Raw genomic sequence first — 24,079 nt, 5'->3', positions numbered from 1 at the left:
ATGGGTCCACCCTCTCTCCGCGCCCTTCCCGTGCTCCACTCCCCGCCACTCGGATGGCGGAGACGCCTGGGCCGGCCTGTTGGCGATGCGGAGACCCGGACCATTGGGTCGATCGGTGTCCAGTGATGGAGATCGGTACGATGGTCCGGGTGCCCGACACGCCGCAGGCTGCCCCCGAGTCAGAACGGAGGGTACCAAATTCCTGTGAGTATAGGGGGGGTACATACCCGGCTCTGGTGGATTCCGGTTGTAACCAGACCTCCATCCATCAAAGCCTGGTTCGGCCCGGGGCATTGGATAATAGCCGCATGGTTCGGGTACGGTGCGTACACGGGGATGTGGTGAGATATCCTTTAATCCCCTCCTTATTCAATTCAGGGGAGAAAAGCATAGAGTGGAGGTGGCGGTTAACCCACACCTCCGACACCCGCTGATCTTGGGAACCAATTGGCCAGCATTCACGGAATTATTGGGGTGCTTATGTGCGGGTGTCGCTTGGGGTCCAGAGGCACAGGGAGTCGGCGCGCTTGTGCAGGCGGGAGAGGCTGTTACAGGGGAGGCGAGCGGATCCGAGGGGCGAATCCTCTCGGAACGCGTGACTTTCCTCTGGAACAGTCCCGGGACGAATCACTCAAGTTCGCCTGGGAACAGGTTCGCTATGTGGAGGCCAACCTCTCCAACCTGAACGACCTGCGCTTCTACCCTTATTTTGCAATTATAAAAGACCGGTTGTATCGAGTGGCCCAAGACGCTCAAACAAAGGAAGATACAACCCAGTTGTTGGTACCACGGGGCCGCCGGGAAATGTTTTTCCAGGCGGCACATTGTAATCCTATGGCGGGGCATTTAGGACAAAACTCGACACTAAACCGCCTCATGGCCCGTTTTTTTGGCCGGGCATTCACGAGAACGTACGCAGGTGGTGCGCCTCGTGTCGTGAATGTCAGCTGGTAAACCCTCCGGCCTCCCCAAAAGCGCCATTGCGCCCTCTACCGCTAATGCAGGTCCCCTTCGATAGAATTGGTATGGACCTCATCGGGCCATTAGGAGCGGTCAGCGAGAGGACATCGATTTGCATTAGTCTTTAGTAGATTATGCAACCCGATATCCCGAGGCAGTGCCGCTCCACAGCATCTCCGCTAAAAGTGTGGCGGAGGCACTGTTTCGCGTCATCTCCCGCGTGGGGATCCCCCGGGAGATCCTCACGGATCAAGGCACGGCGTTCATGTCACGTACGATACGCGAGCTTTATGAATTATTGGGCATTAAATCGGTTCGTACCAGCGTCTTTCACCCTCAAACAGACAGGTTGGTAGAACGGTTTAATCGCACGTTGAAAACCATGATTCGTAAGTTTGTACACGATGACGCCAAAAATTGGGATAAATGGTTAGAACCCCTCTTATTCGCTGTGCGGGAGGTCCCGCAAGCCTCCACGGGGTTTTCCCCCTTCGAGCTTCTCTTTGGACGCCAGCCCCGAGGGGTTTTGGACGTCCTGAGAGAGACTTGGGAGGACGGACCCTCCAACAGCAAGAATGAAATTCAACATGTCCTGGACCTGAGAACAAAGCTCCATACACTGGGGCGGCTATCTATGGAGAATTTGTTACAGGCCCAGGATAAACAGAGCCGGCTGTATAACAGGGGAACCAACCTCCGGAAATTTTCACCGGGAGAAAAAGTGCTTGTATTACTCCCCGCCTCGAGTTCCAAATTACTAGCCAAGTGGCAAGGGCCGTTTAAGGTCACACGGCAAGTGGGAGATCTTGATTATGAAGTAATACGGTCAGATAGGAGCGGGGCACGTCAAATTTACCACCTCAATCTCCTTAAAAAATGGCAGGAGGTGGAGCCCGTGTTGCTGGCGACGGTAATTAGTGGGGAGGATGATCTGAGGACCAGAAGCGAATATAAAACCACAATCACTCGTCTGGCTCCAGGGGGAGATCACCTCTCACCCTCCCAGCTCACGGACATAGCCAGGTTGCAGGCGGAATTCGCAGACGTGTTCTCGCCCCTACCGGGTCGCACTGAAACTCATTCAGCACCATATCGAGACGGTGCCGGGCGTGGTAGTTCGTAGCCGGCCCTATCGTTTACCTGAGCACAAGAAAAATGTGGTTCAGACGGAATTAGCGGCAATGCTCGAGATGGGGGTAATAGAAGAATCCAACAGTGACTGGGCGAACCCGATAGTTTTGGTTCCCAAGACGGACGGCTCGGTCAGGTTCTGTGTGGATTATCGCAAGGTGAACGCGGTATCGAAATTCGATGCCTATCCAATGCCACGGGTCGACGAGTTACTGGACCGGCTAGGCCGGCTCTTTTTATTCGACGTTTGAACGAAAGGGTACTGGCAGATCCCCCTATCGCCATTATCTAAAGAAAAAACTGCCTTCCCACGCCGTTCGGTTTACACCAATTCGTGACGCTTCCGTTCGGTTTGTTCGGGGGCCGGCCACCTTTCAGCGCCTCATGGACCGATCCTCCGACCCCATAGGCATATGCCCTGCTTATCTGGATGACATCATTATTTATAGCAACGACTGGCAGGGCATATCCAACACTTGAGGGCGGTTTTGGGAGCGCTGAGGGCGGCCGGTCTCACGGCCAACCCGAAGAAGTGCGCGGTTGGGCGGGTGGAGGTTAGGTATCTGGGCTTCCACGAGTCCCAAGACCAAAAAGGAGGTAAGACAGTTCCTGGGGCTGGCGGGATATTACAGACGGTTTGTGCCCAACTATTCGGACCTCACCAGCCCGCTGACTGATCTTACTAAAAAGGAGGCGCCAGATCCGGTCCAATGGTCAGAGCAGTGCCAGCAGGCGTTTTCCCAAGTGAAGGCTGCCCTGTGTGGGGGCCGCTTTACACTCTCCTGATTTCTCTCCCTTTCTTGTTGCAGACTGACGCGTCGGACAGGGGCTGGGTGCTGTCCTGGCACAGGAGGTGGGGGTGAGGAGCGGCCAGTGCTGTACATTAGCCGCAAGCTCTCAAAGAGAGAGACTAAGTACAGCACTATTGAAAAAGAATGTTTGGCCATCAGATGGGCCGTTCTCACCCTTAGGTACTACCTCCTGGGCCGGGAATTCACCCTCTGTTCGGACCACGCTCCCCTGCAGTGGCTCCACCGATGAAAGATACCAACGCCAGGATCACCCGTTGGTATCTGGCGCTACAGCCTTTTAAGTTCCAGGTGGTCCACAGGCCGGGTGGCGAATGGTTGTAGCCGACTTCCTCTCCAGGAATGGGGGGGGCTGCAGGCCGGACGGTTCCCCGGCCTGAGTCAGGCGGTGGGGGTATGTGGTGAGGGGAGCGTGGTGTAGCGAGGGATGCGGCAGGAGAGAGAGCCGGGAGACGAGCGGTAAGTGAGTGGAGTAATTGCAAACAGTCAACACCTGTTTCTCGTTCCAGTAAGGGTGCGGGGAGACAATATAAACACCCGAGGAAGACACAATGGGGAGAGAGAGAGACGGACTCGACACGGACTGCCACGTACCGAAACCCCTCAGTCAGGAAAGGAGGACTTTTGCTGGATACTGAGCGCCGCAAGCCAGGCTGAAGGAAAAGCCGTGGATTTAGTTGCTGTTTACTTTAATGTTTATTTTCTGTGGAATAAAGTTCGTGTCAGACTCGCCAACCTCGTCCTCTTCCTTCCATGCCGTCAGCGAACCCGCTACACTATCATCTTCTGAGTATTTTGAAAAGGCCAATGAAAATTAGCGAATGAAATTTGCATGCCGGACTCCTCCCCGGATGTCCGGGTATAAGAGGGAAGCCGGCGTACTCATTCATTCACCGTTTGTTCAGAGCCTGTGCATCTGATGAGCGACACCGCAGTTCCGGAGGTGTTCGAGCAAATTTCATTTAATAAAAGAGCAAATTTCTCCAGCGTGGCTTGTCCCGCTGTTCACATGGGTGCAACACACTCATCGAGGAGGGGGACGGACACGATGCCTGCTTCCAGTACGCTGGGGCAGACGTTGTGGATGCGTCCTGCCTGCACTGCGGGCGGTGACGATTCAGACGTTGCGTCACGGGTGGCTGTGTTCCCATGGGTCAGCCATGCTTTTCAAATGTCAGCCATGCTTTCCCGGGCCGCCGTGAGTGTTGGGTTGCAGTGCATGCACTGCCTCTACCAGCGCTCGCGACTGGCTACATGGCGGCTGGGGTCTGAGCGCGGCTCCGAGCCGCGCCCGCCCCCAGTGCCGTGTTTACCGGAAGTGCATGAGGAACTTAGTAAGACCTGGAAACGCCCCCTTTCCGGCACGTTTCACGTCAAACAAAGTTCTGTCACCCTCTCTTCCCTTGAGGTTGAGACAGCTAGAGGATACGTCGATTTCCCCCAGGTGGAGTGTGCCGCCACGGTGCACCCGTGCCCGTAGGCGGCGGCTACCTGGGGGGGACACGACCTAGACTCCCATTCAAATCATGTGTGGTCTCGACATCTCTGGTGTCGAGAGTTTACATTGCGGTGGACCAAGCTGTCTCCTCTCTCCACGCTATGGCTCCTGCCAGGCCAGGGTGTTGAGAGAGCTCCACGGGGGTAAGACCGACCCAGCGCTTATGCAGGAACTCCGTGCCGCCACCGACCTCGCTCTACGGGCGACCAAGGTGACCACGTGGGCCCTGGGTTGGACGATGTCCACACTTATGGTCCATGAGAAACTCCTCTGGCCGAACCTTGCGCAGATGAGTACGCCGAGAAGGTCCGCTTTCTCGACGCACCCGTCTCGCAAGGAGGGGGCTGGTTGGTGTTACTGTCGAGCCGCAGTTCTCGGCAGGAAAGAAGCAGTCCTCTCGTGCCGCGACTTGGCTGCTTCGGCCGTCGGATCCCGTGCACCGTCTGCTTCCCAGCGGCCCTGGTCCTCTTCAACGCCCTCCAGTCCTGGCGCCCCCCCCCCACAGGCGGCCCCCTGTGGAGGAGACCATCGCCCCATCAGCAGCGGCGGAATTCGCCCTCATGGGAAGACCTCAGGGAGATTGAGGCTACCATTGGGCCCGACCCCAGCAACATCGCTGGGAAATCGGAATAGGGACGGATCCTGCCCCGTCTCACCATCTGCTGGCCCCCTCCGGGGGGCAAGCGCCCACTTACTCTCAATAGAGAGTCTCCTCTCTCTCTGGGTTATCACAGCCGCTCCCACCCTCGGCATGAGGGTGGATGGCAACTCGACGTTGCGTCACGGCGAAGCGCAATGTCGAGTATAAACACCAGCCCTCAGCATTCTCAGTCAGACAGTGCGTTGAGCTGCATAGTCGCAGACAGGAAAAACAGCAGAGCAGATCTCCTCCCCGGGGGACCTCCCCCGGCAAGGAATCCGTACTGCTAGCCATTGAACCACCCCCCGGGGGGACGATGAAGAAGATCGAACCTTCAGTCCCCCCTTTCACAGTTCTGGGAGCTGGCCGGGTTCCCAGACTGTCAGGCTGACTAGGCAAGACGATCCGTCTCGGCTACGCGATCCAGTCGCCTGCCCAAATTCAGGGCATCGTATTTACCTCAGTCAGAGGCTAGGATGCTCTCGTACTTTGGGCCGAAGTCGCCACCCTTCTGGCGAAGGGAGCGATCGAGCCCGTCCACCAGCCGAGATGTTCAACAGGTGTTGCAGCCCGTACTTCATTGTCCCCAAGAAAGGCAGGGGGCTGCGCCCTATCTTGGATCTGTGTGTTCTGAACAGGCACCTACACAAGCTGCCTTTCAGGATGATCACGCAGAAGCGCATCCTGACGTCCGTCAGGTGTCAGGACTGGTTCATGGCAATCGACCTGAAGGACGCGTACTTTCATGTCTCGTTCCTCCCTCGACATCGGCCGTTCCCACGGTTCGCATTCGAGAGACGGGCATATCAGTACAGGGTCCTCCCCTTCGGTCTGTCCCTGTCTCCACGAGAAGGAAGCCGCCCTCCTTCCCCTTAGGGAAGGAGGTGTGCGGGTACTAAACTATCTCGACGACTGGCTCAGCTTGGCGCACTCTTGCGATCTGTTGTGTACACACAGGGACCTGGGGCTCCGGCACCTAGATCGGTTGGGGCTACAGGTCAACTGAGAAGAGCAAGCACTCCCCGGTGTAGAGCATCCTCTTTCTCGGTATGGAACTCGACTCTGTCCTCATCAGCGGCCCCGCTCACCCCCCGCCCGTCGGGGGGCGCGAGACCCGCGACGAGGAAGCCCACGCGGCCTCCCGGAGGCAGTGCGACTGACTACAGAGCTCGCCCGATCAGTGTTGAACTGCCTGAAGCTCTCAGGCAGTCAGCGGTCCCCCTGAAACAATTTCAGAGGATCCTGGGATACATGGCATCCTCGGCGGGGGTGGTCCCCCTTGGGTCGATGCACATATGATCGCTCCAACACTGGCTACAGAGTCAGGTTCCTTGGAGAGCGTGGCACACCGGCAGCAGGCGTAGGGTCATCACGCTTTTCTGCCGACGCACCCTAACCCTTTGGTCTCCCATGACCCTCTTGCGGACAAGGGTTCCCTTAGGGCAGGGGCCAGGCACGTCGTGGTGCGACGGATGCCTCCCTGCAGGGTTGGGGTGCCGTGTGCAATGGGCACGCAGTGTCGGGGCGGTGGACGGGCCTCCTCCTGCGTTGGCATATCAACTGCCTAGAGTTGTTGGCTGTGCTACTTGCACTGAGGAGGCTACTACCTCTTGTGTATGGACAAGCACGTAGTGGTCCGGTCGGACAGCACAACAGCCGTGGCGTATATCTATCGCGCTCATGGCAGCTAACACGACTCGCCCGACGCCTCCTTCTTTGGAGTCAGCAGGTCATCAGCTCCCTGCGAGCCACACACATCCCAGGCGTCCTGAACCAGACAGCCGATGCGGTCTCTCGTCAGTTGATGCCTCGCGGAGAGTGAGAATCCATCCCCGTGCAGTCCGGCTCATTTGGGAGCAGTTCGGCCAGGCACAGGTGGTCCTGTTTGCCTCCCCGGACTCCTCCATTGTCCGCTTGGTACTCCCTGACCGAGGCACCCCTCGGCACGGATGCCCTTGCACACAGCTGGCCGCGGGACAACCGGAAGTATGCCTTCCCCCCAGTGAGCCTCATTGCACAGGTCCTGTGCAAGGCCAGGCAAGAGGAGCATCAAGTGGTACTAGTTACGCCCCATTGGCCTAACCAGGACTTGGTTCTCGGAGCTAAGGCTCTGACAACAACTCCCCCCCTGGCCACTCCCCCTGGCGAAGATCCTGCTTCCCCAGGGGAAGGGGCACGTTACGGCATCCCAGGCAGAACATGGACTCCATGTCTGGACGGGACGAGGAGATCCTGAGTGACCCACCCCCGGTCTGGTTGGGACGTCACTCAGGCTAGGGCCTCGGCCACTGGGCGGCTATACGCCCATAAGTGGCGCCTCTTCTCGTCCTGGTGCTCTTCTGGGCGAGAAGACCCGCGGAGTTGCTCGATCGAGAGACTGGGGAGTAACCTCTCCCCCTCCACACTGGGAGTGTATGTAGCCGCTACGGCCGCTCATCATGACACAGTTGCTGGGTAGCCTCTGGGACGGCACGACCTGGTCATTAGGTTCCTAAGGGGCGCGAGAAGGCGAACACCTTATCCGCGCTCCGTACCCTCTTGCAACCTAGGTGGCGGGCCTCAAGAGGCCCCGCCCCCTTCGAGCCTCTCGGAGCTGCTGCTCTTTCTCACTCTCGATAAAGTCGGCTCTCCTGATGGCGCTCACCTCCAAGAGGGTAAGGGACCTGCAAGCACCCTCCGTGTCCACAGATTGCCTAGAACTCAGGCCCGGGGATTCTCACGTTATCTTGAGACCCCGCCCCGGCTACGTGCCCAAAGTTCCCACCACTCTCCCGAGAGACCAGGTGGTGAACCTGCAGGCGCTCCCCACCGGGGAGGAAGACCCAACCTATCCATGTTGTGTCCAGTACGCGCACTGCGCCTCTACTTGGACCGCACGCAGAGGTCAGCAGAAGGGAGGGCTGTCTCCAAACAGAGGCTGGCGCACTGGATCGTGGATGCCGTCGTTATGGCATACCGATCTCAATTCGCCCCTGCCCGTTGGGAGTGAGGCACACTCCTCATGGGCACTGGCTCAGGGCGCCTCTCTAGCAGACATCTGCAGAGCAGCGGGTTGGGCTATGCCCAACAACTCCGTGAGGTTCTAATACCTACATGCGGAACCGGTGTCAGCCCGCGTCATGCAGTGCAATGTGTAGGACCGGCAGCCGGTAGGGCGTACGCCTGCGAAAGCCCTTCCCCCTTCCTCTAGGGGGATCAGCGGCTATTACGCCTCCCCTCTTTCCCCCAATGGGTAAAAAACAGGCATTTTATCCATCACTAGCACCTTCCTCAGGGCAGGCTGGGCAGAGCAGCCCTGCCCCCTTAGGCCGGGGAACAGTTGAGTTATCTCCCACATAGCTCTAACCGGACCTAGTGCTCCAGACCCCCCACTCCATGGGCTGTTCCGTCTGATGTATCCTCATGAATGGTTCCCACCTCGGCAACCCATGACCTCCCTAGGTGGACTCCCACCTTGCGGTTAACTCCTGCAGCACGCACATTTTCCCATGAGTTCTACCCTGATGGTGAGACCATGTGGTATCTCCACTAATTCCTCCCTACGGTAGGTAGTGGTCTCTGCAGCGTTTTTCCCCCAGGGGGGAATAATGTTTACCCAGTGGCCCTTACGGTGCCGGGCGGCTTCTCGCTGGTTAGAGAACTAAGGCCTCCGCCCGTGACGGCCGGTGGCAGGGGCTTCCCATCTTTTCACAAAAGCTCTGGGACCACTCTACCTCTCCACTCTCCGGTCACAATTTCGCGTTAGCGCCTACGTCTGACTCGCCCAGGCCAGTCAACGTCGCTCCGCTAGAGATTGTGACGCGGCTCAGTGCTGTTGCGTCTTCCATAGGAACCCCATTCTGTCGGTTCGACACAACGTCGAGAGACCGACAGAAAGGGAACGTCTTGGTTACGGATGTAACCTCAGTTCCCTGATGGAGGGAACGAGACGTTGTGTCCTTTATGCCACAACACTGGCCGCCCGCCGCAGCGGTCGGGGGGATGCTCTCAGGCTCCTCAGACCAAATGGTGAATGAATGAGCACGCCGGCTTCCCTCTTATACCCGGACATCCGGGGAGGAGTCCGGCATGCAAATTTCATTCGCCAATTTTCATTGGCCTTTTCAAAATACTCAGAAGATGATAGGTTCTCAAGACGAACCCCAATCTGTCGGTTCGACACAACGTCTCGTTCCCTCCATCAGGGAACTGAGGTTACATCCGTAACCAAGACGTTTTCCACATGTTCACAACACAACGTAAAGATAACTTCAGATAAAACTTAACAAGAGAAATTGCTTGTCATTCATTCTTGCTGGGAATGGATTTGAAATGATCCAGTGGTTTCTTATAACAGCTGTGTTCCCTGAATTTCTCCAGTTAGTTTCGTTTTGAACATCTCAAATATCACATTGTTCGTCCTCCCCCGCTAGAGAATCTCTTAGGGTAGGGACGTTAGGTTTAACTGCAGAGCTCTGTCTCTCACTGGCCTCAGTTACACTGCCGTTTTTTTAAAGTGTGGCGCTTCCGTTGGAAACGCTTTAAAAACGAGTCAATTTGCATGGTCGCCAGTGGTGATCTCCGCAAAAATATCACTCGCAAATGAATATTTTTTATCGCAATTGCGATCATTATAGGCGCAGTCTGGAGCCCTGGAAAGAGTTGGTGACATAAAATACAAACTGGTTGATTCACATTAGATAATTTTAGCTACACTTGCCAATGCACATACAATCTTTATATTATATAGTATAGTACATAAAAAGCTCTGTGACATCCTAAACTACGATGCTAATGCAGTTCAGACAAAGAAATAATTACTTATATGTTCAAAGAACAAAGGCATAACAATTAAATGAGGTGAAAAAAGTTTTACAAAAATTGCTTTACAAGACTAACATTAATGATTCATAAAATGTGCAATGTATGATCAACAAAAATCAACTGACCTGGCTATTTTGCAGATCTTGAGTACTGGCAGCAGTCTGAGCTGGTTTGCTGTTGATGTGTGGAACTTCTTCATGTCAAACTCCTCTAACTCCTCTCCAGATGTGAGTAAGACATAAGCCAGTGCGGACCACTGCTCTGAGTCCAGCTCACTCCCTAAGAGTGTTCCTGATTTCATTGCAGACTGAACTGTTTTAACCAGAGAGTTGTCATTTAGTTCATTTAAACAATGAAATATATTGATGATTCTCTCTGGTGCTGCTTCCTGTTTGATCTTCTCTTGTAAATAGTCTATCATGTTTTTATTTGCGCAGGATTCAGATAAACCACCTTTCCTGAAAGCTTGCAGGAGAGTGTGGTTGGGTTCAACTGAAAGACCCATAAAGAAGCGCAAGAAGAGATCAAGGTGTCCATTTTCTCTTTTTAAAGCTGTGTTTACTGCACTCTGGTGTACAGCTGAAAGACTTGACTTGGGTCTGTTTTGGACAAGTATATTTTTACCATCATTAACACATGCAAAGTGAGCATAAAGTGCTGCAAGATATTCCTGAAGGATCAGATGCACAAAGCTGTAGATCTTTTCTCTATACAAGCCCAACTCCTCTCTGAAAATCTCTGTGCACATTGAGTACTGTGAAACTTTACTGACATCAATGCCACAGTTTTTCAGGTCATCTTCAATGAATGTACTACTCTCCTTCTGCAGCTGTTGGAAAGCCAGTTCTCCCAGTTTCAGAATCAATGTTGTGTCTGATTCAGAGAGTTTCTTTGGGTTTTCTGTGTTGGTTCCATTGAACTTCTTATGCTTGAGACTGATCTGAATGAGAAGGAAGTGAGTGAACATCTCCGTCAGAGTTTTGGGTTTTTTATCAGAGTTTCCATTACTCAACATGTTTTCGAGCACAGTGGCTGAAATCCAGCAGAATATCGGCATGTGGCACATGATGTAAAGACTTCGACATGATTTGATGTGAGTGATGATTTCACTCGCCTGTTTCTGGTCTTTGATTTTCTTTCTGAAATATTCTTCTTTCTGATGGTCATTGAACCCACGAATCTCTGTAACTCGATGGACACACTCAGGAGGAATCCGATTGGCTGATGATGGTCTTGTGGTTATCCAGAGAAGAGCAGAAGGAAGCAGATTCCCCCTGATCAGGTTTGTAAGCAGCACATCAACAGATGTTTGCTCATTTATATCAGAGCAGTGATCATTGTTATGGAAATCAAGCGGATACTGACAGACGTCTAATCCATCAAGAATAAAGAGCACCTTTAGTTTAAAAAGATTTGCTTCTTTCAGCTCAGGAGCATATTGATGAATGAGTTGTTGGAGACTACAGTTGCCCTTTCTCCGGTTGAGGTCTTGAAATGGTAGATGAATGACGATTTCGATATCTTGGTTTGCTTTTCCATCCGCCCAGTCTAACATGAACTTTTTCACTGTAACATTCTTTCCAATTCCAACTATTCCCATCATTAAAACTGTTCTGACTTGTTTTCTTTGTCCCGGCAGTGTCTTGAAGATGTCATTACATGCCTGTGGAGTTTCTGGAGTGGTTCTGCTTTGTGAAATCACCTCATTTCTTATCACCTCATGCTCAGTATTTATTTCCCCACTTCTGCCCTCTGTAATGTAAAGATCTGTGTAGATCTCATTCAACAAACTTTGTTTAGCATGAGATGAATTTCCTTCATTTATCTGCTGACATTTGTGCTTCAGGTTTACTTTATTGGCTTCAGTGATCTTTTGAAGAGGATTAGCTAAGGGAAAGTAAGAGATATTTAAATATCACTGAAAAGTTTTGGAACTCATTAAAGAGCACTTTACTCTACTTTCCTTGATTTTACCTTTCCTTTAGATATGTGTAATATAACTGTTTGTACATATAAAAACGTCTAGGAATGATAAGAATAAATAATAAAAATTACAGTCTAGAAGACCCTGGTGATAAATCAATGAATACTTTTATAAGCATAATATGTGCTATTTTACATAAAAAAATTACCATTTTCCAGAAAGTGAAATGTGATCCTCCATGCTCCCTCTCCTCCAAAGCTCTCCACTATTTTCTCAGCAACACCAGACGCGTTTAGCTCCTCTGGATGACTCCCTAAGCATCCTGGGTATTGCTCACTTAGGTCTCTTTTAAAGGTTTTGAAGTCCTGTGTCTGCATGTTGCCCAGAACACGATGGAGTAAATACTGACTGTCTGATACATAAGATACCTGAAGTCAAAATAAAAGGTTATATCACAATGTTTCTAGAATGGGATATGTATTGTGATGATGTTGAAAAAAAAATTGCAACGAATTGTTCATCTGTCTTGCATTTATCAATAATCATACTTATGTAAAATCCATCTGTGATAATTATTCTCAAATATCAAAAATATTATTGTTTGGATCTACAGTCATTTTTATAATGTCTGAATTAAGATGGCGATGTTTTTAGTCCAGCCCCTTTTTTACCTTTATCTGTGTGACGTACATGACTCACAAAAAATATGGCGGCGGCAGCCGGGAGGCATTGAGTACTCCCGCGACGATTTATTGTTTTATCCGCGGCAAAAGAGTGCTTATCGTCGGCGTTCTACTGTGAACGCTCTTCCAGGATGAAGCAAAGGAAAGTAACCTCGACATTATGTGACTAGCAGACAGTCATTTATACGCTGCACGGAAAGCAAGCGAGCGTATAGTTCCAAAACCTGAAATGGATTAACGGAGTGGGAGCCTCCAGCCTTGTATAAACCAGTGCCTGAAAAGTCCATGAAAACGTGTACCAGATTATTAAAAAAGGAGTCGTGAGTACAATTCAGCCTGCTGTGGATGACTGTTTGATTTGGCTGTTGATTTTTTTTTATGGGGGATTTTATTTTTTCTCTCCTAATATTTTGACTATTTTAACTATTTTTGTTGTGGCATGTTTACTGCTTGGATTACTGATTGCCTTGTGAACTGGACTATTTTTTTGTTGCCTATTTTGTGGCTGGACAATATTGAACTGATTTTTTTTCTCTTTAACCGAACACTTGAATTTGCTCGCTTTGAATATACCTATCTGAATGAAATTCTATGAGTCCTGTTGTTTTGAATTGGTTGCGTTTCCTATTTAGAGTTATTATTATTGCTATTATTGCATTGATTGCTGGTGTATAAATCCTTATCTCATTAAGTTCTGGGTTCTGTGTAAGACAATTCAGACTACACAAGACCTTTGTACGTTTTCTTAACTTGAAACTTAAACTACTGAGAGAAATCCTGTCTGGCACCCCAGCATATAAAAAAACCCAAACAAAAAGTGTGGGGAAAACATGAAAAAATATTCTGTAGTTTTAACAGTAGTAAATTGATAGACTGTAGTATATACTTGAATATTAAATATAGTTCACAATTTACAATAGTTCACAGGAAACAGTGTCTTAGAGAAAAATGTTACCAATTAGCTGTTTAGTCTAGCTACAATAACACTTCCTACAGTATATAGATGTTATTCTCTGCTACAGGCAAGCTGCTGATTTAAATATGATTTTACTTTTTTTTATGCAATGTTGTATATGTTTTAGATAAAAATTTAGAAATGGTCATACAGTATTTATGTAGTGTAAGCGCTCAGTAGAGAGTGCGATGCAATGATCACTTCACACGCTTCCGGGTTTGGTTACGCAAGCGCTTGGAAACACAATGGCCAATCAGAGGTCTTTCATAATCTGTTCAACAGCGCTCAAAATGATAGCGGGAAATGCAAGTATCGTCACATTTAGTACCGACTGGTACCGAAGTTTGGTATCCTGACAACACTACTTCCCATTAGTCTTATATTGCCATGGCTGTTATTCTGTTTTTGGTGGATTATTTGATTTGATTTTTGACCCTTTTATACATTTTTGCTGCCTGCCCTGACCGTTTGTGATCCTTTGCCCTGACTTCCTGTCTGTGTGTGATATTTTATTATTTACAATAAAGCTGCTTTACCTGATTCACAATAGTATAAAAATGTTGTTCTGTAAAACTGGATTAATTGTGGTTCTAAATTATGGTCATATTGTTTTTAAAGGGGTCATATGACATTTTTTACCAAGCTCATCGCTCTGAAAAGCGAGGTGTGTTATGATTGGCCAGTTAACCAGTGCGTAGTGATTGGTCGAATACTGCAAGCGTGTGACGGAAATGTAACACCTCTTACCATATTTGGAACATCAGGTTCCAAAGCAATTGTACTGACAGGTACACCCCCCTTACTTGCGCACATTTGGGCGGTCTTAGTCAACTCATACCACAAACTGATGTAGATTTGTGGGGGTGTGGTTACACGAGGCGTTTCAGGCAGGTCTGGGTGAGCATTCGCTTTTAGATAGAATGCATCTTTTGTTTCCGACACTTTAATTTTTGCAATTTTAAACACACCAAAGACACAGAAAAACATGTATTCGCTGACCCCTTTAAAAATTGTGAAAAGTGAGAAACTTACTGCACTGTAGAGCTTGCTGTGGCCATGGTGCTCTTGTCCTGCACAGATGCTACAAATGTCAATTTTATCAGTCCTACAGAACACTTCCAAAGTTCTGTGGTGCTGCTGACAAACTCCTGGAGTAGGTCTGGATTCTGCCTGCTTCCATGTTATTCGTTCAGACAACTCACTGCAGGAATAAAAACTTCAATTATTTTTTTAATTATTCATTATTATTTTTATATATATTTACACCTTTTGTATGTCATCTTTAACTCTTTCCCCGTCATTGATAGAATTTTCCATTATTTACAGTATGAGACAACATTTCCAAGCCATTAAAAAATGCTGTTATCCATCTTCTGAAAGGGTACAGCATGGATCCAAAAAACAGCAAATGTTGCACCAATACGGATTAAAGTAAACAGAGTTTAGAGCTAATCTAGGGTTTGTTTATAAATTTTATTTAAAATCAAGGTGTGTTGCACCGCTTAATTTTAAACAAAGATGAAAAAATTGTGGATTAAAGCTTTAACCTTTATTTAAAACCATCATCTGCAATTAACTTTTCCGCCATGATGGATTTGCCGGTTTAACTAAAACCAACCGTGTTGACGTTGTCATGTAAAAAGTAAATAAATAGCTTGTACATGCAAAAAAATAATTTTGCTTTTTAAAACCAAGGGTATATACAGAAATCATGGAGCTAAATTTAACACTTTTTAAGACCTTTTTTAAGACTCTTTCCATACATTTTAAGACCGCATCGCCACTTACATTGGTGACACTTTAAAGGGTTAGTTCACCCCAAAATGAAAATACTATCATCATTTACTCACCCTCAGGTTGTTGCAAACCTGTATAAATGTTTTGTTCATTTAAACACAAAGAAAGATATTTGTAAGAATGTTAACATGTTTTAGTTCTAGGATATCATCTACTACCACAGCAGGAAAAAAATATTTTGTTCTGTTGAACACAAAAGGAGATATTTTGAAAAATTTAGGAAAACAAACAGTTCTAGGGCACCTTTGACTATTTAATTTGTCCTACTATGGTATGATGTTCCAGAACTGAAAATTGCTAACATCAGTGCAATCAATTTATACAGGTATGAAATTACATGAGGGTGAGTAAATGATGACAGAATTTTCATTTTTAGGTGAACTGTCACTTTAACTTACATTTAGTATATACCGATTGTTAGATAGCACAACTAAACAGTCATAATAGGAGCTTTCACAAACTAAGGCAACATAAAAGGGTGGGAATGAAGCCCCAGAAAATTAATTGAGTGACTAACCCAATGCAAGGTTTAATAGAAAGAGAATCGAGGCTAAGCTAATCGCCTTCTGACACACAGAGCAATGCCTCGCGGTTATTCCCAGAGACGGTCCTCAGGCATGGTTCCAACTCTTTATCCTCCAACCATTTGCACGAAAACTTGCATTTTATCATTAGTCAACAAACCAGGTGTAAATGGACCTCCCACTATTCGCTTTTATAGGCAAACTTTAGCATATGAACTTTTTCGACGAATATGAAAAGATGATACACAATTTAATACCGTGGAAAATGGCATTAAAGACTTTTTAAGGGTTTTAATTTTCTCAAATTTATGTATAAACTTTAAACTTTTAAATACCCTGCGGAAATTCCGAAAACCTCTCACTGGATAGATCGTTGATCAGGCGGACCTCTGCCGTCAGAAACGTGATCGCTTTTCCGGGAGTCCTCCTCAGTCGCAGCGGCAGAGATCCCCCTGTTCGTGATTCTCATAGAACGGACCAGACTACAATTTAAGGCTGGAATAAACTACATGACTTTTAAAATCTGAACAGATTTTTTTTTAAAACTAGACATCACACACTTGCAGACTTTTTGAAAGTTTGCAGAGAAAAACAGGGCATCACACACTACGCGATAAAACCTGCAGACTATAGCGCACACTTTCTGCAACAAGTCCAGACTGAGAATCTGGGCAAAAGTCCTGTAGTGTATTCCAGTCTTTAGACATGCGCACAGAATAGATTACCGGCCCCACTGGTCACCAGTGCCAGTAAAACAACTTTCTTCTTCTCAGGATATTAATCTTTTGCCCGTTTAATCAGACTTTGTCCTTGTATGTATTGGATAACAAAGCAAGGCTTTTTGAACTTGAAGTTCACAGCCGACAAGACAGTTTATAAGGCCACCATGTGCGGAGGTGCGAGGTTATTTATTTACATTTTTATTTACAATAAATGCATCTATGAAGCTTGACATGAGGCTTATGTGTCTGTTTCTGATCATTTTCCTGTACATTTTATTATAGATATGTATTTATTATTATTTAAACCTCCTCAGTAGCAAGTTTAAAGTTAAGCCCTAACTGAGAGATAAATCAGTTTAAAATAATGGAGCACAAGATTAATGTACAGTATATGTAAACAGCTTCTTATTCAAAAGGTTGTTTTTCAAGAAACTTTTGTTAATATATTCATAAAAGAAGATATTCTGAAAGAGATATCAAGAAAATTAACAGACAAGAAAGAGTCAAGAATTAAAAAGACTGATTTAAAGAGACTTGTATACAGCACCCTAATAGGTAATAACTGTCTTCTATAACTGAAGGAAATCCTTAGAAAAACATTTAATATTTTTACTACTTGTAAAAATACTACTAAAAACAACATGTAACACTTATTTTAATCTGTGGAGGCTGACCTATTGTTTTTTAGATAATGTCAATCGGTTGTGCGCACAGGTCAGCTGAACTGACATCCGATACTTCAGACACAAATATTTGAACAGAATACAGTCAACCCACAAAACATTAACAAATGGATCAAAATGTTAAACAAATATCTTTAAGATTTAGTTATATGTAAGATATTATGTAGAAAAGAAAAAACCCAACCAGAAGTGCCGCTGGACCAGTGTTTACATCTTGTGAAGTGGTCTATAACTACATTAGCATCCACATCTGTTAAAGACACAGTATGGATCGCCGCTAGAGTTTGCAAAACATGCCAAGGCATATCTTGATGACGATGTGAAGGAGACTCACAACTCATGTTCATGGATGGCATGAACACTGTCTCTACACTGGATGCGAGCGGGGCAACGTGATGTGAAGAAAAAAAATACAACCCATTAAGTATGTAGACATGTACAGTAGACACCTTTAGGCCTAGGTTACAACAGAGTGCTCTACACGCTACAATAACTACTTCGGCTGAAATTGTATCATTCAACATGCTTTTATGATACGTTGATGTCATGTGCCGATCATGCACTGCATGAAGTCCAATTCACATGATTTCTAAAAGCGGAAACTGAGCATAACCTGGACAAACCAGCTATTGTTTTACGCTTTAAGTGCAAAACTTCTGTTTTTCGGCTGGATGTTCTCTTTGAAGGTTGAAGGTGCGCTTGTGGGCGGAATGTAAAGAATATAACTTCCAGCTTGCCAGTATTATATTTATAAGTATTATATTCATAAAATAGGAAAGTCAACAGCTAAGTATGCTGTAGATGATCATAAATAGGGTTGGGCGATGTCTACCAAATTGGCATCGGACGATGCCTACAGTGAAACATCGCGATGGACTATGACATCGGGGGCGGGGTGACACGGGGGTTGGGGTATATCAGTTTGCAAGATGGCCATCTGCCAAAACATTAAAAACAATTATATCAGTGCTCCAGACAGCGACCAAAACACATTTTGTGACCAATTTTCAAGACAGCATGATATTTTTTCACAAGTACTCGCACATGTACGACCTGCAAATTTGGAATTTCTTCCGGTTGTTATTTCATGTGGAAAGACGAGTAGATCGTGAGCCCACCGGTGTAGGCTGTGTGTGTGATAAGTCAACTGCGCGGGTCACGTGGCACTGATGTTTCCCGCTGCCATTGCGGACATGCACAGTTCAGGTCGTCATTGACAAGTTTACACACACACAACGTGAGCGCATTACTACGATTCACTGTTTGCGTTCGCTTTCTACATCCGTCTCGCGCACACACGCGTCGCGCAGCTTCCAAATCATACTCAATGTGACTCGACACATGCGCAGAATGTCATACTGTGGAATCGGCTGTCAACATTTGTCTTGGGAATGTGCTGTACGCGTACGCGGACGGGATGTGCGGACGACCGCGGACCCTCCTGATGACGAAAATTGCGTCATGCAGGGGAATCCCGATGCTGGCCCAACATCGTGATGGCTGTCAGCCATCGGCGATGGACGATGTCATCGTCTATCGGCCCAACCCTAATCATAAATATTAAATATTCAGTAAATATTCAGATATTTATTTTTGTTTAGTATTGTAAATGTATTGAATGTATTGTACAATACTTAAATGTATTGTATTGTGTTGCAAACAGAGTTTATACTCTACACATTGTTTGGAATCTGATTTTTTAGGTTTACTAACCTAAACTGTTTGATTATACCAGACCTTTCTAGAGATGTCTGTCCTTCACTGCTCAAGTTGTTTGGTTGAGGAATTGATTTGGCACTCTTCAGAGACTCATGTGATGGTGTAGGTGAGTCTGATCTCTTCTGTTTAGTTCTAAAGATAAAAACAGACAGAAAATTCACCACTTGCAAACAACAATGTTGATTTTCTTCTTTTCAAACTGTTTTTTTTTTATCTTTTTTACATTAACTTGTGAGTGTTTGATTATACCAAACCTTTTTATAGTTCTCTGTGCTTCACTGCTGAAGTTGATTGGTTGAGGAATTGATTTGTCACTCGTCAGAGACTCATGTGATGGTGTAGGTGAGTCTGATCTCTTTCTCTCCTGTATATTTCTAAAATTAAGAAGGATCCAAAATGTTTACTTGAAAAAGAAAAATGATAAAGAAGAAAAACATTCAAATCTCGTTTAAAACACAAGTACGTACATTAGTATTCATGTTAGTTTCTACATTGCACAAATAAAAGGTGCCTCAAATATCCTGTTGTGTCCTCAAAGAACCTTAAACTGTATTTTAAGTGCTTCAAAATCTATGGTCTTGGTGTAAGATTTTTAATAACCCCATATTCAGTTGAAATTCTAAAAAATGGTTCTTGTAAGATCTGTAAACATGTAAGTGGTTCCTGGAGAATCTCTCTTGTACAAGACAGCATCTAGAGGAACTATATTTTTCATTCACTATACAAATATTTTTAGTGTCTGATCATTTTGATGTTTCATAAGAATAAGAATAGTCCAAAGTTTGTTTTTTGGCCCCTGCCAAAACACACATTTTAAAATCATGCATATGATTAGTAAAGGCGAAACGTTACTTTCTTAAGTAAAATTATATTTAATAATATTTTAAATAATTATTAAAATACTCAGCAAGCTTGAGATTTTACAATTCATTATTTTATATTTCGTACTATTGAGATTATAATAATTAGAGACAAAACATTTAGATTTTACACGTAATCTGTAAAAAAAATTTGACATTGTTGTGCTTTCCATTTACACAAACCAAAGCTTCCCTATTCACTGTGTGATTGTAGCGCAGTCTTGCCCTCCACAGGACTGTGGCGCTGTTGGCCTATTGTAGCAGCATCAATAGCTGTCACTGTACTTTGATGTCATACATCTGTGATCAAACATCTGTCTGTGGTACGATGCTGCCGCGGTACGAGTTCTCTTCGGTGTCCTGCTCGCGCGACAGGCAGGATTTTTTTTTAAATAATGGATCTTTCCTTAAGGCAACAACTTTTTTGTATGACTGTCCCATTAGAGTTGAGTAAAGTCAACGTATAAATAAATATAACTACATACTATTTATTTACATGTGTACTATGATCTTAGCATAAAACAGCATTGTGTTTTTCTTGCTAGGAAGGAATTGTTGGCAAATTACAAAATTACCATTGGTGTAGGCCTTGCCGAGAAACGACTTTTTTGCTGGACGTTCAGAAGCAGAGCATCAAGTTATCTTCAGCTGTCTTGATTATTTTCAATTATGTCAAATGTCCCATGTAAATATTATCAATGTACAGTGAAAATGTTATTGATTTGATTGCATATTGTGGTAAAGTTAAGTCAAATTATTTGGATACAGTTTGTTAATATGAAAATGTTTTACAAGACAATATTAACTATACATGTGATTTCATGAATTTAGAATTGTAATGTACAATTTTGACTATTCAGTGAATATTTTTTCAATGTAAATTGTTGTTGTTTATCAATAAACAGTTTGCTTTGTATTTGTTTTTAGTATTTCTGCTTATTAAAATATTGTGAATAGCAATACAGCAGAATAATCAGGCATGTGATCAGCCAAGGACAAAAAAGAAGGAAGACTGCACGCACCCTCGCCCAACCTCAATCCCCCCAAAAATAGTCTTTAAAGGTGCGATTCCCTGTGATTCCAATTTTCAAACTTAAGTTAGTGTTTAATGTTGCTGTTAGAATATAAATAATATCTGCAAAATGATGAAGCTCAAAGTTAAATGCCAAGCGAGATATTGTCTTTAAGAGAATTTGCTTTTCAAGGACTACAGAGAACGGCTGAAATCGGACTACGGCCCTTTACTTCCAGGGTAAATGATGTCACTATTCCGAGTTTTTGAATAACCTCTGACCAATGAATACGTTAAAAAAGGGGCGAGTCCTTCCTTAGAGAAGAGGAAGAGCCGCTGGAGTAGTGTTTGGTTATCAGAGATTGTAAACATTTAACTGAGCTACGCGCTTAATTACTTTCACTTTCATCACAGTCCTTCAGCTACACATTCTAAGATAACCAACGGTCAAATAACAGCGGGTGTGAAAGCTGTTCTGTGTAATACACTGATATTGTGTTTCTGCGTGCACATACCTCTAAAACACTTCTACAAAACGTCCTTTGAAGTCCTGCTTGCAAATGTCTCCTAGTCAATCTGCTTGTCTTATTATCTGACTTAGGTCCAATATAAAAAGGCAAAACTAACGCTTCTGTTATTAGTGTTAATTAATATAACCAGTCTGATGCAAATGTGTCCCGTGTCATTACCCTCACCAAAGTAGGGAAAAATCGCGATCTCTAACAAAGCACGCTGATATGGTATGGGTGGGACATCTTCAGACACACGCTCTAAGCGGGGAACCAATCACGACAGACTGGGTCAGCTTTACCAATCAGAGCGTTCGGAAGGGGGGGAAAATCTGCTTGTTTTGTGAGAAGAGGGACAGTGGTGAACAATAGACTCGAAATATGTGAAATATAAAGCGTTTTTTGACACTAGAAACATGAACATCCATTAGGTGCGTTTACATGAAGCATTGTAATCGGTTTAAAAGTCCAATCTGAATGAAAATGCTCCATATAAACACCTCAATCGGAATAAAAATGCCCAAACCAAATGAAATTCTAATTGGTTTGAGAGGGGTGGGATAAACCTTTCTATAAACCGAACAAAATAGAAATTCTGCCATGTAAAAAAAAGAAAAATTTAAAGAAGCTGGCACAGCCCGTATACCGTCGAATACATCCGCAACCAGTGGAATACTTTGAAGACGGCGTACTTCAAAGCTAAAATGCATAACAGTAAAAGTGGAGCAGACCCCTCCAACTTCCCTTTTTTTTGACAAAATGGATGAAATCATGGGTGGGCGACCACTATCCAACGTAAGTGACAACGGAGTGGATGTGGGCTTTCCAGAGCCGTGTGACGAGGAGACCTCGCATGATGTTAACGTTAGCGTTTCTGGTAAGTTTTGCTTCACATTAAGTTACAACTGTAACACATGTGAACACCATACAGGATTAGATGGCATCTCATGTAAACAGTCAAATAAATCTTTCAATCGGAATGATTTTAATCGGAATGACAAAAAGTTGCACATGTAAACGCACCTACTGTTAAACACCCAAAAAACATAATCAAAGCTTCGAAAACAGCCAAAGAACGGCACCTTTAATGTTGCTAATTAAGTGTTACATGATTAAAAACAGGCAACTGTTTGCCAAAATAGATATTTTTCACTTAGCAACACAACAAACTATTATAATTACCCAATTCTGACTGGCAAATTTGGAAATATCAGTTCAAATGTTTATTAGTTTAACAGTCACCTAAACAAAATTTAATAAAATAGGTTGATGCTTTGTGCAAATGTCAAATAAGATGGCATTAACAAATGGCGCCCCTTGAGTAGTTTATATGAGGCCTACTTTAAATTTTATTGAAATCTGCAATAATTCATGAACAGACTTCCATACACAGCCACTAGATACGTGCGCATACGTCACTACGTCATTCAAACAGCGTATGTCCGCATTAATCTGCATGTAAAGGTATTTGCAAACGCTGCATGTTGCGGTTTTAGTTCATTTTAAATGTATGCATTCAGTAGAGACTTCAACGTTTATATTACACAGTGTGTGACTAGATCAGCCATCTGTATAGTTCCAAGCCATTAAATCGTGGAATGGCCTATTTTAGTCTCTGTATATAGATAATGTTAAAGCATATCATATAGACGTCTCAACTTCCAGACTCAGGATTTTCTGTATACATTACAAAACGCTGTTCAGTTCCCCACTTAATAAAGAAATGACACCACACACTTTTTTGAGTACCAAAACAGATGTTTGGCGTCTATTTTTCACGGACTCTCTGGATACATAAAGATAACTTGTAAAATTATGTTCTGAATGAAGCGGCCACTCTGCATTTATAAGAAACGTGTGCATGACGTGAGAGCGTAAAAAAGGATCCTGTTGGTCGGCTATATGACGCACATCCCCAAACCCCCACCCCCAATCCCGTCATGAATGAAAATAAATCGAATTTATGCAATTTACGCGGGTGATCCCAGTGGTCAAAAAATACGGAAATCCATATTTATATGGAAAAATCACATCCCTGAATAATACACTACAGGGGTAAACAAAGAGTTTTGGGGCTCAAGAAGGTGGATTGGTTTTGAGCAGGTTTCGTCGCCATGGTAACTTAGGCTACACGGCTAACCTGCTCCAGAGCAGGTTTTATTCTCGGTTAGAGATCGCAAACCAAAACTGGACCAATCAGCTCTTAGAAAAGTGATGTATATCTTACGCTGTGAAGCCACTCCCCATGTATCTCTCGCTCCAAATTAGAAAAAGTTTCAAGTGAAAAGATGTAAGATGTAAGAGAGAAAATCTTTTGCTGCTAAGTGTTTATTTGTATTGTGTATATATACATTTATTAATTATAATTCAAAACACATTGATATAATTATTATATGGGTTGATAATTAATATTTATTCATTTATATTAAACACAGCATTTAAATTAATATAACTATATTCGTATAAAATCAAACTTTAATATATAACGCTTTTTAAAGTAATGAAGCATACATATTATCTTTAGATCTTTTTGTAAACCTATATAAATAATTTAAATTCAGTTGATTCTGTATTGATATAGTCAGTAGCTGCCTTCTCAAATGTTCACTGCAGCAGTTTATTCCTGCCTTGTAAATGTGTTTCAATGCATTAAATTTTTTTCATAATGATCTCTTGATCTTCAACAGATAAGTGAATTGCACTGATACTCGCGAGAAGTCAGTCAAACTGATGATGCTTTCCATGTTCCGTGTGATTGGCTGTTTGCCGCATGTGTCACACTTTCAGGTGCACGCGCCTCACAAACTCTGGATCAAACCTGAGTTGACAGAGAAAGTTTATACCAAGCGT

The 24,079-nt window shown here is 45.0% G+C and overlaps 1 protein-coding gene across 5 annotated transcripts in view; it reads right to left on the bottom strand.

Annotated features, from left to right (window-relative positions):
• The window catches only part of LOC130558607 (NACHT, LRR and PYD domains-containing protein 14-like), a 203,743-nt gene that overhangs the window by 17,486 nt on the left and 162,178 nt on the right, over positions 1-24,079 (bottom strand). For 2 of the 5 annotated variants that reach the window (XM_057341115.1, XM_057341117.1), the window contains 5 exons: positions 19,103-19,222; positions 18,843-18,980; positions 14,436-14,604; positions 11,974-12,193; positions 9,967-11,728 (listed from right to left, as the gene is read on the bottom strand). In XM_057341115.1, coding sequence (XP_057197098.1) covers positions 9,967-11,728; positions 11,974-12,193; positions 14,436-14,604; positions 18,843-18,980; positions 19,103-19,222 — 2,409 coding nt within the window. Of the gene's footprint in view, positions 1-9,966; positions 11,729-11,973; positions 12,194-14,435; positions 14,605-16,059; positions 18,981-19,102; positions 19,223-24,079 lie in introns of those variants that run through there. The other 3 variants (XM_057341116.1, XM_057341119.1, XM_057341118.1) reach the window with 3 other exon arrangements.

This window comes from Triplophysa rosa, linkage group LG8, assembly GCF_024868665.1.
Source record: "Triplophysa rosa linkage group LG8, Trosa_1v2, whole genome shotgun sequence".
Classification (NCBI taxonomy): domain Eukaryota; kingdom Metazoa; phylum Chordata; class Actinopteri; order Cypriniformes; family Nemacheilidae; genus Triplophysa; species Triplophysa rosa.
Note: the sequence above shows the minus strand (reverse complement) of the source record. Positions and strands in the feature narration are given on the sequence as shown.